Source organism: Eutrigla gurnardus, assembly GCF_963514095.1.
Source record: "Eutrigla gurnardus genome assembly, chromosome: 23".
In the NCBI taxonomy this organism is placed as follows: domain Eukaryota; kingdom Metazoa; phylum Chordata; class Actinopteri; order Perciformes; family Triglidae; genus Eutrigla; species Eutrigla gurnardus.
Genome location: NC_139934.1, coordinates 16,330,521 through 16,349,973, shown reverse-complemented (window position 1 = coordinate 16,349,973; position 19,453 = coordinate 16,330,521). Strand labels below are relative to the sequence as shown.

Genomic DNA, 19,453 nt, shown 5'->3' with positions numbered 1-19,453 from the left:
GAAAGAAACACAAAGGTTTGAAAAAACTGCACCGTTTGTATGGGGTGGATCAGGGAACATCTGATGTGGTGTGCACATTTAAACACGGGATCCAGGTTGCTGTTCAATCCTTTATTTGACGGATGATTTACGGATGATTTAGTGTCCATGCGCTTCCTTTGTTCTTGCTGGGGTTTGGTATGGAGACATCAAGGAAGCCACGTGAGTGAAGGATCAACCTATATAGCCTTGGGGGACATGGCCAACTCATTGAGTGACATGTGATGCAGGTAGCTTGACTTGCTATAGGTGACTGACTTGTGATTTAACAGGTTATTATTTTGATTTGGATTGCTTCTAATTATTTCAGATGATTGACAGACAGAAATATATAGAAATATTTCATATTTGTGGATTCTGTCTGAGATACAAACCCAAGCATTTGCATGTTTGTGATGAGTTAACTATTTCAACAGATGGTATCTGTGAGAGGAAGTGAGGGAGGAAGTGAGAGAGGAAGTGAGGGGGGGGGGGGGGGGGGGGGTCTAGGGCGTTGTACTAGTTCAGCAGAGAGGGGCAGGCAGGCAGCAGCCATGACAAAATACATTTTGTTCTTCCTCTCATGTTATTCGTTGGAATTCACGAAGGGACTCACCAAGCACATGTGTGTTTGGTGGTGTAAATGTAGTGAATATTCACATCAGTCTGTACACCACGCATTTATATGAACATTCTGAATCATGATAATGTTTGTTGAAACACCTGTCCTTCTTGTTTGATGTGGGTTTCTGTTTTTATAATAGTCAGTCATTTGATTTGGTTGTTGTAGAGGTCTTTTCTGGATGACTGGCGACTTCTCCTGTTCTAAAAAGAAGTCAGAGTGCATGGAAGTGTATGACAAAATTATCCTACATCTCGCTTCTTCTTCAGTACAGTGATTTAGTTCTTTTACAGTTTTAGAGTCAAATAGAACTTATAGAATTAATCAATAGAACTTAAAGCAGGGGATGCTTTAGGGCGGGGCAACCCTGTGATTGACAGGTCGCTGCTACAGCCTTGTTACCATCACTACCACCATATGGATCCAGATCCAGTAAGGTTGCTGCTCTGCTGCTCGTCAGATCCACCTGTTGGGGTCACATTTGGAATCGTTTTGAAATGACTCACATAGTTGCTGAATCTGTCTTTATTTTAGATGGACAATGGTGAGTTAACTTTTCTTATTTTTTTTGGATAATTCCTAAGTCGGGTCATTTTCAATTTATCAAGTGATGAAGACTCATTCGGTGATCTTTACTGTGCACTTTATGGGTCACTGATAATGATTCTGTACTTTTACTTTTACTAATCCATTCTGCCCTGGTTCCTGGTTCCTTGTTAATTGAATCGTCATGTAATCATTTCAAAACAGTCGATCACCAAAAAGGCACTTTTTAATGTATAAAATAACTCCAGGTGGCGTGTTGTTCATTAAGATCCAAGTATTTTAGTAAAACATATGCGTGTGTATGTGACAGAATGAGAAAAAGAAGTGGCTGTGGAAATGTAACTGAACATATTTCCTCCTATGAAGTGTCTTCATTCTGCAGCGCCATCACACCACGTGACGCGTTTTCTGTGAAACAAAAGTGAAAGTGGCTTCAGCAGCAGAATAAAAGGAGAGGCTGCACTGCATTCCTGCATTTGCATGGGACAAGTCCTTCTCCTCTGCATCCTGATTTCCAAAGAACATCCTGCATTAAGAATACTGTTTCACCATGGGCACGTCTCTTCTACAAAGGTGGGTTGCTATATTCTTTTGTTTTGTCGGTGATTTTACCGGTAAGTTCGAAAAACTACACGAGAAAAAAAAATCTACAGTATAGAAAAGTGCTTCCACTGTAAACTCTTTAAAACCTCACCAGTCATGTTCTGAATTAAGCACAAACGTTATTATTTTTATTTGGATTGCCTGTAATTATTTCAGATGATTGACAGACAGAAATATATAGAACTATTTCATATTTGTGGATTGTGTCTGAGATACAAACCCAAGCATTTGCTTGTTTGTGATGAGTTAACTATTTTCTTGCATTTATTCAGCTGCTATTAACAGATGGTATCTAGCGTGAGTGTGAGGAAGTGAGAGGGGGGGGGGTCTAGGGCGTTGTACTAGTTCAGCAGAGAGATCCAGTAAGTGTGCTGCTCATAGGGTTGCAAAATTCTGGGAATTTTCAAAAGTGGAAACTTTCCATGGGAATTTATGGGAATAAACGGGAATAAACTGGGAATTTTTAAAATTGATGGTTGGCTCTTCAAAGGGGACTTAAATAAAGCTGAGGAAAGTTATTTTGTAACATAATCTTGACTGAAACAAACAGATGCCATTCAAATACACTTGAATAGCCATGCCATTCCTCAACCACATGCACAGAGCACACTGCTTAGTGCATGGTTATTGAGACCACGCCCCCTACTGGCACTGTGCATGCCTCCATCACATGTACAGAAGATCACTAGAAGACTGGACCACACTTTTGAGCCTGAAGCACAAAGACTATTGAAGGCACACATTTGAGCTTCTGGACTAAACAAAGTGAAGTAAGTTTTGATGCTATTATGGGGAAATATATTTATTAAAGCTCTAGTCTACGATTTGAAAAAAGTATCCCCCCCCCCACACACACACACACCCCTCCCCTCTGTGCTCCTCCGAGCTCGTATCGTTCTCCCCTCCCTCTTATTTTATGAAAATAGTTCACTGAAATGTGTTTCTGAAAACATTTTAGGTGAGAAATAAGCTATGCAGTTGCTGAATCTGTCTTTAATTTAGATCGACACCGGTCAGTTTAAAAGATTTTCGAGAGCTTGCGGGCAGCGGCCTTCCGTCTCTCGAAATTCGCCGCTCTGCGACGGCATTGCACGGCTTCTTACATAGACATGAATGGGAACATTCCATTCCATTTTTGAATGAGTGGGGTTGGGAGTATTGAAACATTCCTGTCTTTGACTTCACCCATGAAACAACTAATTAAAACATGTTCTGTTCTACTTTCAAATAAATCTGTTGAAATATCTGTTGAAAACATTTTGTATGGATGTTTTCTTATGACTTCTGTTCATATTTATGCTTGGATATAATATATTCCCAGTTAGTTCCCCTAAATTCCCATTAATTCCCATTATTCCCATGGAGAGTTTCCAAATATGGAATATTTCCAAAATTCCCAAGCTTAAGTTCCCGTGGAAATTTACCGGAAACTTTCCGGAAAATTACTGGGAATTTGCCGCCCCTTTGCAACCCTAGCTGCTCATCGGATCCACCTGTTGTGGTCACATTTAGAATCTTTTTTCCTGTTTCTGAAAAAAAATCAGCAAAGAAATGACTCACATAGTTGCTGAATCTGTCTTTATTTTAGATGGACAATGGTGAGTTTAAAAGTTTTTTTTGGTAATTCCTAAGGCGGGTCACACATAAAGTAACGTATTCAAATGATGAGTGGCCAACGTGATGGTCCATCTCTTGAAAGGTTGCAGGGTATTTAAAAAAATCATGGGATATTATAGTACTCTGTATAAAGACTAATAGATTTGTCTCTTTTTACTTTCAGTGAGAAGCTGTTTGAATAATCTCGACCAAATGTGGCGGGACTGAGACTGGCCCTACAATGGAGGTAAACAGCTTGTTTTTTTTATGTCTCCAACAATTAAAAACATATAATGGAAATATTATCCAACCAACTAAAGTGTATGGGATTATGAGTTGTTTCATCACACCTGAACATTTTGTTTTATCAAGGGAACCAGTGATGAAGACTCATTCGGTGATCTTTACTGTGCAGAAATGGAGTACACTCCAACACCATGGTCCAACACCAAGCGTGACTGTCAACACGCCGATACAAGTGGTAAAGGTCAGCTTGATACCATCCATTCTTCTCTCTCACTCAACACATCTGTTAGCACACGCAGTACGTTACTGTCCACTTGGATGATGTAGGGTTAACGTGATTGACAGCGGTTTCTTCTCCAGCATGCCATGCTGCCTAATACAATCTCAGCCAGACTCTTTTAAAGAGGTGCTGGTTTATTTACGTGATATTATCATATTATTTAGTAGCTTGAAGTTAAACCATTAATATAACCATTAGGGATTGGATGATTTCAGATTTTATTGTGAATCTGGATAAAGTTGATCTGTTACGGCCTCCAAACAATTAGGTACATCGACCAGTGACTCGAAATTGGAGACCTCAACATAAAGAAGAACACCAGGAAATGGAACTTGTTAACGGGTTTTATTAGCCAAAGGGAAATAAACATTCTTTAACGAAACCATAACCAATATGCAACATAAATACTTTACCCAAATAAAGAAGTCAGCAACCCGAAAGGGACCTGGAGATGCCAGCCAACTCATCAAAAAGGAGGGGGAACCAGGCCACCCCCTATAGGGACGTCGAAGCTGGCCCCCCTCCGCCTGACAAAATCAAACTAAAAACTAAACCGAAAAGGAGGACTGCCGGCCATCTCCAGGCCAAAATACAATAACAACTAGGTTCAGAACTACTGAAAGGAAAAAAGGTATTCAAATCATGCTGTGGGACAGGAGTGCTGCTGGGTCTGTTCCTCGTGAACAACTGCCCTTGCTGGCTTATACAGCAGGCTGGTAATTGGCTGCAACGATGTTGGATATGCTGCAGGTGTGTCAGCCTGAGTGTGAAAAATATAACGGAGCCGAGAGGGGGGGTGATATTCCGGGAAAAATGTTGCAGATATGCTACTTTATTACGATGCTAACAAACAACCGCTAGCTAACTTCCCATGAATGCAGGCATTTATTACATTTTTTGTCTAATTAATCCATCCCAACGTGTGTCAACGCCTTGTCAAGGTCCTTAGGGCGACGGCTTTTGATGCTTATTGTTGGTTTTATTTATACGGGCCAAATTGTTATTTTATGGGTGTCCCATCTCATGCGGGCCTCGGTTTGCTCTTCAGCACGACGGCCGCACTTTGCGCACTGGCTGCCTCAGAGATCCTTCCATCCTTAAGTATATGTTGATGTGTATGTGAAGCCTAAGACGAACTAAAAAACAAAAATTGTACATTGTGCCCCATAGACAATTCATCAAACATTCAATCTGTCACTTTACTCAGTGTTGGAAATGTGGTTATTTGCTTGAAATAATAGACAATTCATGATTTTTTTGAAATAATAGACATCTTCACATCCACAGAGACCCAACTGGAGATGTTATTGGAGGATCTCGGGTTGGAGAAGCTCTATCCAGAGAAGCTATCCCTGAGCACAATGCTTCAGATTGATGGAAAGACCATGACTGATGAACCTCCTCGGTGTAATTCAGATCTTCCGCGGTATTTTCTGAAGAAACTGACGATGGTCAATGTGACAGCGAGGAACGTGAATTGTCCATCAGTATGTAGGTCAAACGATGATGATGTTGCATCAGGAAAGGAAGAGTTAGATTTTGATTATTTGTTTGATAGTCTTCATGTAAGTGACATCCTAAACCCCCTTGACATAATCACTGCCCTCTTTCTGTGTTCTGATGGCTTTGTACGTCAGGAAATGGCACTCAAAATGTCCATGTGTCAGTTTTCTGTGCCTCTGTTGCTTCCTGATTGTGACACAAAGCAGTGCATGCTCATGCTTTGGGCCATGAGAGACATTGTCAAAAAGTACAGACCTCAGTCACTTTCAGAATCCAAGGGGTTTATTGAAGACAGAATTGTTCTCGCTAAACTTCCAATGATATCTTTTGTAAGATTGGGTGAGTGCTCTTTGTCCAAGTCTGCGATCCTCAATAAGCTTCTGAGCAATTCTCAGCAGTACCATGATACATTTGTTCATCGTAATATGGAGAGTGGTGACAGTCCACGGAGAATCTCTAATGGATTGGTTGAAGTCACATGGTACCTTCCTTGTGGGAACAAAAACATGGATGTCTTCAGTGAACCAGTAGCTGTAGCTAACCTTCGTGGGGACATTGCTTCGTTTGAAACACAATTTTCTTTTTTGTGTCAGACATCTGAAGCAGTTTTTGTTTTCTTTGACACCTTGGACTCTGAGTGCCAGCTGCTTACCAACCAACACCACAAGGCACAGATATTCTTGGTGGGTAACCCTCAATGCAATCGCTCTAGTATTGATGCTTTAAAAAAGGTAGCAACCAAGTTGGGCTTGACTAAAAGCAACATCCTTTTGAAGACTAAACAAATGAATGATGCAGACTTTGTCAAAAATGTGCGGAAAACAGTCAGCAGTGTAGTTGAGAACTCACAGATAAAGATGGGAGTTGAGCAGATGGCCGACATTGCCCATGAACTGGGAATCAGGGTTGATGAAGACTCTTTGGAGTGCCAGACTGCCAAGAAAAATGCAGATGCCATCACTGCTGAAATCAAAGACATCCTCGAATACAAAGAAACTCAGTTACCCTTGCAAGGCCAAATATGGAAGGAACTGACTCGCTTAGAGAAGGAAGAATTCCGGCTTCGAAACGTTGGGTCTGAGGACATAGAAAAGTACAAAAGTGATCTTCAGTTAGAGAAAACAAACTTCGGGAAAAACAGAACTCTTACGATGTGTCAAATGCAATGATATGTTTCATCAATGCAATCTCAAGCCCAGGGACAGAGAGGTGCTATTTCCTGAAGTGGATGCGAATGAACCTTGATAACTTGTCTCGAGACAAACTGTCTGGCCTCAGAGAGTTGTACAAAGAAAAATGCAAAGATTCTGAAAACAAAGAGGAGATCAAAGACATTGACAGACAACTTTCCAACAGCTCTCTAGGTACTGAACACTTCTTCCGTGAAATGGGTCAGATCTATGAAGCTTCACTCTCCCTTCCAAAAACCGACCTATCGCGTCAACAATTACAGCATCTGCCCAAACTATGTGCACAATTGTTACGTGATGGATATCCTCTTGAGCTTGTAGATGGAGATGCATCCAACATACCTCTCAGATGGGTGAGTGATGTTCTCTTTCAGCTCAATGACTTGGTGTCTCCTAAGAGCAAGATACTAGTAGTCACAGTTCTTGGAGTTCAAAGCACAGGAAAGTCCACTCTCCTCAACACTATGTTTGGAGTGCAGTTTGCAGTCAGCAGTGGTCGATGCACTCGAGGTGCCTTTATGTTGCTGATCAGAGTCAATGAAGATGTCAAGAAAGTACTCAACAGTGACTTTGTGGTTATAATTGACACCGAGGGCTTAAAGTCACCAGAGCTTGCACAACTAGACAACAGCCATGAGCACGATAATGAGCTGGCAACACTCGTTGTGGGGCTTAGTGATATCACCATCATCAATATTGCAATGGAGAATTCAACAGAAATGAAAGACATCCTACAAATAGTTGTGCATGCTTTCCTCCGGATGAAAGAGGTGGGCAAAAAGCCCAAGTGTCAGTTTGTTCACCAGAATGTGTCAGATGTTTCAGCCCATGACAAGAACTTGCGAGACAGGAAACTGCTCTTGCAACAGTTAAACGAGATGACGCAGGCAGCAGCCAAAATGGAAAAGAAAGAGGAGAACAAGAGCTTCACTGATGTGATGGAGTACAGTCCAGACACTGGCAACTGGTACATCCCTGGACTCTGGAATGGGAACCCACCAATGGCACCAGTCAATGCAGGGTACAGCGAAGCTGTATATGAGCTCAAGAAGAACGTCATTCAAATCCTTGGAAGTTGTGCATCATCTGCTAATGATATCTTGGAGTTTACAGAGTGGATGAAAAGCCTCTGGAATGCAGTAAAGCATGAAAACTTCATCTTCAGCTTCAGAAACAGCCTGGTGGCTGATGCATACATGAGGCTGTGCACAGAATTTAACAAATGGGAGTGGACATTCAAAAAATACATGTACACGTGGGTTACTACGGCTGAAACTAAAATTTCCAATTTTGGTACAGTTGCTGTAAAATCTCACATCTCTGACGTGAGGAAACTTCTTGCATATTTGAAAAGGGAAGCCTCCACAGTGCTGTTTAAATGGGAGAAACAGCTTCTTGACAATCTGGCACGTTACTTCAAGCAAACTGAGGGTCATGTCTATCTGGTTGAAGGATACAGAGAGGAATTCTCAAACAGTGCAAAGAGTCTTCGACGAGAAATGGAGAGCTCTGTAATTAATCAGCTCACAGCTGCAGCTGAAATCAGACAGGGAATGACAGAACTTGATAGAATCAAGGAGAACCACACAAAAGAATTAGAGGAGAGAGTCTGTGCGTTGATTGAACAATGTCAGAAGAAAAAGGTGCAAATGAGAGAAAAGGAGCTGGACAAAGAATTTGACAAGATGTGGGCTAAAACCGAGAAGGAACTGTCCTTTTCAGAAATTAAAGTCGAGGACATATACACCAGGGTGTCTCACTCCCTGAGAGCAAATGTCAAGCACAAGGGAAGTCATGCATGTAAATTGTTAAGTCAAACCAAGCTACAAGATTGTGGACTGAAGCCTTTTAAATACACAGCTGAAGGATTCTTCAAGCGATTCACAAGCAAAGTGAGTGGGATGTTGAACATTCCAAGCCACACAAAGGCTGTACAACAAATTGCAGACAACATCATAGCGATTTGCACACAGTGTGTAAATGAAAAAACGAAAAGAAAAAACAATTACCATGAAACTTACATCCAGGAGATTTTACACATGATTGATGAGAGGCTGCAAAACAATCAGGATGTTAAGACGGACATTGAGTTTGAAGTTTCTCTAAAACAGCACATCTGTGGAGTTGCAGCCAGACAGTTTCAGGAAATGCATGAAGAATTCATACATGCAAATGATCCCCACAGATGTCTCAATCAGAACAAGGAAAAGTTTCGCACTGATTTTAAAGATGTGTTCCATGAGCGAGACCAGTGCCACAAGAAGGCACAGGAATTCACGGAGAGCTGCTTGAAGCCTGCAGTCGAACGCTTTGTCAACCGTTCCTTGGGTCCTGATATCATCGGTGAAATGCTGACGAGCCCGCAGTTCAGTACACGGATGTTCTTCCAGTATTCACTTTTACTGGATTTGCTCTCAAAGAATGACTTTGGACATTTCCAGAGCTTCATATGCTCATATGAGGAGTATGTAAAGAAATGGATACTTGACCAAATAGTGAAACGCTTCTCAAATGGGTCTACAGTGTTTCAGTTTGAGGATCAACATGTTCAGTCATGTATCAGGAGCATAAATGATGCTATCAACAAAGCTAAAACAGGAAAGAGTGGCAATTTGAAGTCCTTCGTTCAAAATGTCTGTCAGGAACTTGGTGATAAACTGGTCATTTCCCAAGATGCTCTTGGTGCTTTCATGATCCTGAACAATGCTGACCAGGAACAGTTTGCTCACTGGCTCACTAAGTGTGTTGAGGAAATGGCACAAGCTCTGAGAGAGGAGTTTAAAGAAACAAACATCCAAATGAAACTTAAAAAACTTCATGTGAATCCCCAGAATGTGCTTTTCATCAAACTGATCGGATGTGGTAAACAGTGTCCATTCTGCCAAGCACCTTGTGAGGCAGGAGGAACAGCCCACACTCAGCACCATACTTCACTACATCGGCCTGAAGGTCTGGGTAGATTCAGGTGGGATTGGACAGAAAAACTTGTCACTGACGTATGCTCTTCCTCTGTGATCAGTGACAACAGTTTTCGTTGCCTTGCTACAAAAGGTGAATGGCACCCCTACAAGCGTTACCAAGACATTTTCCCAGACTGGAGAATTGCTCCAGATAAAAGTCTTCAGGCATCAGACTACTGGAAATACATACTGGCAACATTCAACAAGCAGTTTGCTGAAGCATACACTGCAAAGCCTGCTGATATTCCTACAACATGGAAATATATCACACGTAAGCAAGCAGAAGCAAGCATCAAAGTGTCATTTAACATCAAGTAAGAAACTACATGATATGTGGACATTCATTACCCTCATATGGATGTTTACATCCTACTTGTCTTATACCATATAACGTTTGAAGATATTGTTAGTACAGCTTGCAACATGAACACGAGAAAGATATTCTAGATTTCTATTTCTATACTTGTTCTTTATTGTTATGATTTTAACAAGAAGGTGGACCTGAAAGCAGAAACAGACAACACTTGGACTTCGGTGCAAAAGCAGGAAGTGGTTTACTGTGAGAGGGTTCTGGGGTCACTGAGGGTTCAGGGGGTCGGATGATGGTTGTGGCACGAGAAAGACTGAGTCCGTGGCTTGAGTGTTGAAGACAGATGAGTGGGCTGGCTGGTGAGTAGATCGGCAACAGATGGACAGGATCTGCAGATAATGGAGCACAGAGGCTAAAACAACAAAAACCAAAAATCTTCAAAAACCAGGACAAATAGAGCCAGAGAGCACTGAAGCACAAGTAGATAGAAGAATTCAGCAAAGACTGAGTACAGGAACCGAGGTGTATATCCTGGTGATCATGAGAGGGAGTAGCCACGCCCACAGACAGACAGCATGGAAGAACGAAAGGAGGGAAACAAAGAGTAGCAGCCATGGTGAACTATGACAGGATCTATTTTGTTTTTGTTTCTGTTCAATAACTGACGTAAAAATGAATGATCATTTAGTCTAAATATAGTTTTCTTTCTTATAAAATTAAGTGTAATATCTACATTTCTAATTGCAAAGTTTATAATGTCTTGTTTTTATATCAAATAATTACCTGCTTCAAAACATTTACATTTTTAAGTTTGTGTTATCTCTTTAAATCTATTTTTTTTGGTTCTGTGACTCATTAAATTGCCAAATATTTACATTGTTGAGTGACTCACTCTATATTGTGTGTTAATGGCAACAAGTGAACTACAATTTTCCTTCTTTAAGAAATCATCCAGTCTTTATGTGGTATCGTCACAATTGGACAACAATTTTTTTTATTATGTAATCAAGTATGATATGCGATTATTTACTTAGTAGAGTTAGAATTTGCTTTTGTGTATCTGAATGAATATAAATATCTAATGCAAAAACATGTTTTTTTCAAATCATTTAGTCTAAATATCCACATGTAGATTGTATTTTTTTTATTACAACATAACATTTTCTAAACTAAAAATGTTTTATGTCTTTGCTTTTAATTTCAATTAAGTATCTGGTGTTAAATATTTACATCATAATTTCATGTATTCATCTTTAACTCCAAATTTAGGATGTTTGTTTATGTGAATCAAACAAAAAATCATTCATGGCCACATGACATATCCGTGTTTTGTCAACCTGTATTCATGACAGAAAGCTTGTTTTTATGAGTTATCTATGATATGTGATCTTTTTTTCACAGCCAGACTTTAAACTCTGTTTTTGTTTCTGTGAAGTACCTAATTCCGCATATTTACATTTTAATAGTATTCAAATATAATCATTCAATACGTGGTGTTAACATGGATACATTATTTACTTGTGTGAACTGATTCATTTGTACCTATTTGTTTTGTTGGGTCTTTTATGTTCAAGGCCTTTTTTTTTTGCCCTTTCTATCCTGATGTTTTGATGTTTTCCTTTCATAACCTTCCCATTTACTTTCTACTTGCACCACATTTACACACAGCTGACTGGGAACAACCAACATCATTTACCACACTTGTTGGATTTCCTTCTTGAATCTTGAGTTTGAAAATGATTTCCTTTGTTTCAATTGCTCTCATGGAGTCATGTTTCGCTTCAGTTAGTCAAGTCCAACAGCGTTAAGGTCTGCAAACACTCCCTTTTTACTGCAGACTAATTGTCAGACTTGTGCTGGTATTTGTTTCAGAAATACAAATAAAAAAATAATTTCATCATTTCCTCCTCATGAGTGATTCCATAAGTGTGTCGTCTACTTGATCTGGAAAATTAATCTAATTTGTTTGAGGTATTTTTCATAAAACCAGAATGTTCAGCTATTAAACAAAATGAGTTTAGTCAGACAACTCACGTTTGAAGTTTTTTATTATTATTATTTTAAACTTTTCATTTGATGAAATGGTAGAAACTCATTAACCAACATTTTTGCAAATGGAGTGCCACCTGTAGAGAAAAAAGTAATGTATTAGACAGTTGGGATCTATGGAAAATCCTCAATTGCACTATCAATACATATTGTATTCTATAGTAATTTTTCTGAATAAATAACAGCAACAGAAAATCAATTCATGATTAGAATAGCCAGATGGACATGTCTGTTCTTGACTAGACTTTCATCACATTGAAGCATCCATCCATTGTCTTCAGCTTATCCGGGGCCGGGTCGCGGAGGCAGCTGCCTGAGCATTGAAGCAACATGAACGCAAGAACCATTGAAGCATAAAAAGCATATCACAATGAAGTACTGATCAGACTGTTTCAGTCCTGATACCGATAGCGAGGGTTTAAGGGATCAACAAGTGTTGAATGAATAAACTATATGCCTCACTGTGTGGAGGTGACTGGGATCATACAGCAGGTTTGACTTAACTAATGCTTTTCTAACTTTGTAAAACAAAATGTAGGAAATAAATAGTGTTGGGGTAACAACAACAAATGTCATAAAATGAATTATTTAATTGGATCAAGTTACGTATTTAATGTGATCAAATTAAGTTTTTAATGCCATCAAATTAAGTATTTAATTAGGTAATTGAATTGTGAATTAAACCATAGATTGTATAAAAGAATTGGACCTCGTCATGACGTCACACATTGGTTTGTGGACTACGTTTACTTCTACGTTTAGAGAGTTCAGCATATTGGCCGTCACCTTTTTAGGTTTTGGACGTCGCCATCTTGAAATTTTTTGCAAAAAGTGAAGGAAGTGACCATATTTGGACTGTGGAGGAGCGAGAGGTGGATCCGACAACAGAAGCAGCAGAGCAGCAACCTTACTAGATCTGGATCCATGTGGATTCTGGTGTGAAGCCGTTAACAAAGGTCACCTTTACAGATAAGTGTTAAGGGACGTTCACACCTGATGTTGGTCACGCAAGTTTGTCCTCAAAGCAAACAAAATTTAATGATCTCAAAATAACTCAAATATGTATTAACAAATATGTTTTGTTTAATGAGTTTTATTGGGTCATATATTACCATTAACCTTGATTCACATCACTATAATGTCTGTTGAGGTAACGGGGTTGAATATTTCCAATTGCAACAGTGCTTATAATACCCTCACTCCTCCCTCTAGTGGCTGAGAGCAGTAGCACATCTTTGCTGGCAGTTTAGTTTTGTTTATCAGATAATATTCCAAATACAGCAGTAAAAAAATACAAGTGTATGAGACATTGTCAGGGATAACATGACAACATTCAGGATGTATTTCTTCATGGTCCCTCTTATTCCACTTAAATGTGGCAATAAAATAAATACATATATTGTGTATTTGTTTTCCTTCCACATATTTCAATGTATTGAAATTACCATGTCCTCAAGTTTAACTCCAACTCTGACTTGTTACTAAACATGCTTGGGCCCTTTTGTTCAATGACTTCCACCTTTGATATTTCTATTAATATACTGTTGGGTAATTCAATCTAGAGCAGTAATTCATATTTATATCATACCTCTCATGGATCCATAATCCACGGTGCATAATCACCTCCAGGTTTCTGTCTTCTTTCCAAAATATGTAATTCTGTCTCTGCCATAGTGTGTTTTGCTGCACCCTCAGGTGGTGAGTGACCGCTAACACACCCTGATGCAGTGCAGCTTGTCCAATCAGGGGCCAGAATCGTGTAACGTAAGTGACCTTGCTTGACTGACTGTCATAGATACAAGGGAAGACTTTCTCTTATCTGTATAAACAGTGCTTGAATTGGAATAAAAAAGGTGCCAGTACTCTAAATCAGCAGCAACTGCACAACACACGCGCTTGTGGCTCTCGTGGATACCATGTGTTTTTGCCTGGTTTACCTAGATAAACTCTCTACTAGTTGCTTAGATAAACCATATACTAGTTGATAATTTTCACACACACATTTCTCTGTAAAAAAATAATAAATAAATAAAAACTTCAATCCGTACCGAGAGAGAGAGAGAGAGAGAGAGAAAGAGAGAGTGTCTTGGAATAAAGATATCACAACTTAGATACTCACTCTTGAATTCCTCTGTCTAGTCCTCTCCATCCAGAGAGGGTGATCGTTTTTTTAATGATAATTAATAATTGATAATTTTCACACACACATTTCTCTGTAAAAAAAACGTCAATCCGTATCTTCAAATTTATTTTGTTCATATTTTTGTACAGGAAAATATTGTTTGTCTAAATGGATACAATGTACAGTGAGATGGCAACTATATGTTGTTTTATTGTAGCTACTTGCTTTCTGCTTGCTTGTTTGCTCTGTCTCTCAACTTGCTTGCCCTAGTCCCAGAGAGAGAGAGAGAGAGAGAGAGAGAGAGTGTGTGTGTGTGTGTGTGTGTGTGTGTGTGTGTCTTGGAATAAAGATATCACAACTTAGATACTCACTCTTGAATTCCTCTGTCTAGTCCTCTCCATCCAGAGAGGGTGATCGGTTTTATTTTCCATTTCTGCTCCCTCTACATAAATAGATTATGATAATAGATTGTCAGGTTCGCGTCGCAAAGATTTTGGCTGAGGCTATATTAGAGGATTTACGGTATGCCCTGAAATGCATTCGACTGACGGCAAGTGTGGAGAGACAGTGCGACGCAGCCTCACGCAAGCGCTCGAAAATCTTTTAAACTGAATCTTGTCGATCTAAAATGAAGACAAGATTCATTAACTGCATAGCTTATTATAGGTATCCACAACATGATAAAAGAACTACAATATGCGTACCTAGATGCGTCATGAGGTGGCGGTACGCTGCGGCGTTCACACCGGACGCGATAGACGCGAATACAATCGCGTGAGACGCGTGTATCGCGCCGCTTGATCATTTTGGACTATTCGCTTCATTCGCGTCATTCGCTTCATTCGCGTCATTCGCGCATGACGCTCATTTTTGAACCGGTGCTGCTCTAGCGGGGGAAACGAGGGCAGCGCGGGTCACGTCGACGGGCCCTCCTCCTCCGCCTCGGGGTACCCGATGCCAGAGTCCGTGAGCCTCCTCCGGGAGCCACGTCCCTCGCACCTCTCCCCAGGGAGAGTCGGGGCCACATTCGACTACGATCTCAGATCAGACGAGACAACCCGCCTGGCTGATTTATTTGCAAGCTTAATGAAGCTTATTGGTCTGTGTCAATATTTAGACATTTGAATCCACCAGGAATTAACAAACCATATCCCCCCAAAAACCCAAAGAAATAAAGCTTCCTCAAGAGACGACGAAGCAAATGACTAAAAACAGCTAAAAACAGCTCATCTGTCTGTCGGCTTGAACTCGTCGCTGATTGGATGTCGCGGCGCGATGCCGCCTGAAAAGTTCGATATTTTCAACTTTATTCGCGTCGCTTCAGACGCGCCATTCGCGCCATCGCGTCAGACGCTCCATTCGCTTCATTCGCGTCAGACGCGCCATTCGCGTCAGACGCGCCATTCGCGCCGCGTCAGACGCGCCATTCGTATGGAAGGCCATCCAGTTCAAATATACGTGAATTCTAACACGTTAACAACACGTAGACAACACGTAGACTGCACGTAGACAACACGTTAACAACACGTAGACAACACGTTAACAACACGTAGACAACACGTTGTCAACGCGTCAATTTTTTCACGCGTCGTTAACGTGTCGTTTAACATGATAAGGAACCTCTTATTTCCTTGCCATTTTCTTCCTTTATTGTGTAGCTTATAAAAATAAGACATTTGGATTGCAGTTGTATTACTTTATTAATGATTACTAATTATTAGTTATTAAATTATAGATTTTTTTTATCAGGATAAAATTGCCTCCTTTTGCTCCACTATAGTGAGCATTCAAGCTTTAACACCATTCTTCAAACTTTAATTTTATAGCCTTAAAAACATTAACAATCTTGTCAGGAAAACGTTACTGCAATGGTACTCACTCAATGCTTTAATGAATATCTGAATTTGGAAAACATGGAACTTTCCTCTGAGCATTTTAATTTAATATATGACCAGCAGGGGGCATATCATACTACCGTATACTCTTCTTCCTGATGAAATGGTAAAATACAGGTTAAGTATGTCCAGGTTTTATTTTGATGCTTGGGGTGGGAAGCCCTGTTGACATCATTTTATATTGTTTTTATATTTTCTTCTCTTTTGACCATAAGAACAGAATATGCATTTTCCCTTTTATAACAAGAAAGCACAGTGAATACTGCTGAAGCTGCACAGTGCTTAATAAGCTATTTTATTAACAGAAAATATTTCAAACTGCACCTGGCTCTACATCAGAAGACCCACAGAAATAGACCATCATGAGAAAGGTGTGTTTATTTCTTACCATATAGTAAAAAGTTCCAAAAACCCAATTACTCATTAACTTTACCATAATCCAAAAAACACCACCAGAATAAATAACCAGAGTCCAATCAACAAAAATACATCAATATACCCAACATAAACATAACTTTTTTTTGCAGAGGTAGTGATGTCCAAATGAAGCTTCGTGAAGCATTTTCTTTATTTTCTGAGCCCAATAGATGGCGCTCTCTGTTCAACAAAGGGTTGAAAGCAATGGAAATATATCGGCCTTCAACCCTTTGTTGAACAGAGAGCGCCATCTATTGGGCTCAGAAAATAAAGAAAATGCCTCACGAAGCTTCATTTGGACATCACTAGTTATATGTGTTGTTAGGTTGCGACTCTGTAAATGCCAAGTGTGAGAGTAACATGATGCATTCCCATACACCATGGCTACGGGATTTTATAACATTCGCAACCATAAAAACACTATCAGTCATATTTATTGCAGCTGCTATGGGTAGTACTTGTATCTTTTGATCATATTCACAACCATCATTATTATTGTTCATATTCACCTTAACTGCCATTGTTTCTACTATCATATCACTCTGGTATATTATCTGCCATAATGTGTTAGTCATAATCACATTACTATAGATATTATTATAGTTAATGTTAGTTTTGTGGTTGCTTGCACCCCTGGGGGAAGGTTTTCGTTGCCACTGTGTGCACAAGATTGCTAGATAAATACTGTATATAATATTATTTGGAGAAAGGCATTTTGATGAATCAAAGAAAAATACAAAGAAATAGCAGACTGAGATGATTATGACTGCAATAAAGATGGCATGGTGTTGTTGGATGTCGGCAAGTAGAACCGAGAGTTGAGACATGTTTTACCAGATGTGTTATTATTATTATTATTATTAGTGTTGTTGTTGTTGTAATAACATTCATTCATTGTTTTGTTGATTCATTCATAATATACATTAATTTATAATATTCAACTGTCTGTAATTTGTTTCCTGTCTTGAGCAGTTTGCAGTGGAATCACATCATTCCCAGCCTTTTCATACTGTCAGTAAGCCATTTTAAGTCTGTCACATTGCTAGACCAGCATAAAAATGGTCAGAAAAGCAGCCATAAATTAATTCTGGTTGATATTCAGTGAATAATAGGCTACACCTGGCTACAAATAGCATACATTGAAATTTGTACCATGGGGAAATAGACTTTGCCTTTAAATAATTGGCCAAACACTTACATTCTCAGGTAAATGGCTTTAATAAAAAAAAAAGGACTTTGACAAAGTAGTTAACATCTGCTGTCAAGCAAGCCAAATTAAATTATTATCTGACCTATTAAGCACTCATTCTAATCCTGAAGGTCTTTAGAAGGCTATAGCCTACCATCCATTAAAATGGGTAAATAACACCTGTGTAGGCTACCCAAATATGTCTGATGAGTACCTAATCTCTGAACAAAAAGAGGTTTGTTTAGGTTTTAACAAGCCCCATTGTTAGTGTGTCCCCTGCTGGTCATAGACCTAAATTAAATAAAAAAATGCTCAAAAAAGGTTCACATTGTTTTCCAAAGACAGGTATTCGTTAAAATGGCCTGTATCCTAAACCAGCATTGGGCGATATTAAAACATATTAACATGGTTCAACAGATTTAATTGCACCCTCAAGATCATGCAAATGTGGCACAAAATGTATTTATATGCATTTGCTCAACTGTTATTCTTTTTACAGTATAGTATATTTCCAGATACAACAGTAGGCCTATGTTGTTTGTAATGTTTATGTTTACATCTTTGAAAAGGTGTATATTGCTCCGTTTAAATGACTGTGCTTTCTTATATTAGTAACGTAACATTAAGTGTGTTTGTAGACTACTGTAATGACGGTGCTATAGTGGAAACCGTCATTTAAGCTAGCGTAACCCCGCAATGATCTACGCATTTATTTTTCGAAATATGATATGACAACTTGTGAAAATACATTTGTTAAGGTCCTTAGGGTAATGGCTCTTGATGGTTAGCGTTGATTTTATTTACCTGCGCCAAATTGTCATTTCATGGGCGTTTATTTGATCGCCCATATTATTTACATTTATATTTATTTGAATAAACGCCGCTACCGTCAGCGTTCACATGTTGTCATAGCAACAGGAAACCAACACTACAAAAACCCACAGTCATGACAGTTTAGCTATATTTTTGTGTGTATTATTTGCACACTGGTTTTATTTAGGAATATCTATTTTTTGCCGATTGTCTGCTTGTTCGCAATCTAAAATAAAGATTTCTAAATTGAAAAAAAAAGAAAAAAAAAAAGAAAAAAAAAGAAACAGGCTTGACTAAAGAGCGAGGTGCAAGTCACTTGCAGGCTGTATAATTGCCTGTTAAACTGCAGCCAATCACAACGCTGCTTCCCTTCCCCCACTCATTTGCAGCCACAGACCTGACCGTGGCTGGCTGGCTGGCTGCATGCGGCAGTACTTTCTGTTGGTGGCGGACGGTGCGCTATTTCGACTCGCGATTACATCAGTGCTATATTTGGAAACGACACGTTGGATAGAACGATTTCAGCCATATAACAGGGTTCCCGCGGATCCATAAAATCTTAAAATGCATTTTTAAATATTTTACCGAATGCCTCTCACCATGGAACCAACAAACCAGTAATGTGGTTGCGACAGGGAGGCGCAGAGCAGATCCACGTTTTTTTTGTTTTTATTTTATTGTGAAATTGCTCTGGAATTTCATTCCAGGTGGCATTAAAAAAGTCTTAAGGTCTTGAATTTAACTTGCCTTAAGCTGTAGGATCCCTGTTTAAGGTTTTATGAAATAGAGGACTCCACAGTAGAGTAGTTTGGCAGTAGGCCTACATTTACTACAGCTTCTTATTTATTTTTATTTATTTATTTATTTGTTTATTTCGGGCATGTCAGTTAAATCATCATCACACATCATTTTCACATAGTAAAATACACATGGCCGAAAGGGAAAGCGGGAGAAGCCAAGGCTTATCTGGTCCCGCACCCATTACACACAGGATAAAATCATCATCATAATCTTTTCTTTTTGTGGCGAGGTGGAGTGGTGAGTAGTGGTGTGTGGTTGCCAACAACGCCACCTGGGGAGTTTCGCCCCAGGAA

The 19,453-nt window shown here is 39.4% G+C and overlaps 1 protein-coding gene across 3 annotated transcripts in view; it reads left to right on the top strand.

Moving 5' to 3' along the window:
* The first annotated feature begins 1,062 nt into the window (after positions 1-1,062).
* LOC311009187 (up-regulator of cell proliferation-like) overlaps positions 1,063-19,453 on the top strand; it is a 91,468-nt gene continuing 73,077 nt past the window's right edge. Inside the window, exons 1-4 of one of the 3 annotated variants that reach the window (XM_084003205.1) lie at positions 1,063-1,184; positions 1,553-1,759; positions 3,570-3,632; positions 3,758-3,872. In XM_084003205.1, coding sequence (XP_083859331.1) covers positions 3,627-3,632; positions 3,758-3,872 — 121 coding nt within the window. In that variant the 5' untranslated portion in view covers positions 1,063-1,184; positions 1,553-1,759; positions 3,570-3,626. Of the gene's footprint in view, positions 1,185-1,544; positions 1,760-3,569; positions 3,633-3,757; positions 3,873-5,198; positions 6,791-19,453 lie in introns of those variants that run through there. The other 2 variants (XM_084003208.1, XM_084003206.1) reach the window with 2 other exon arrangements.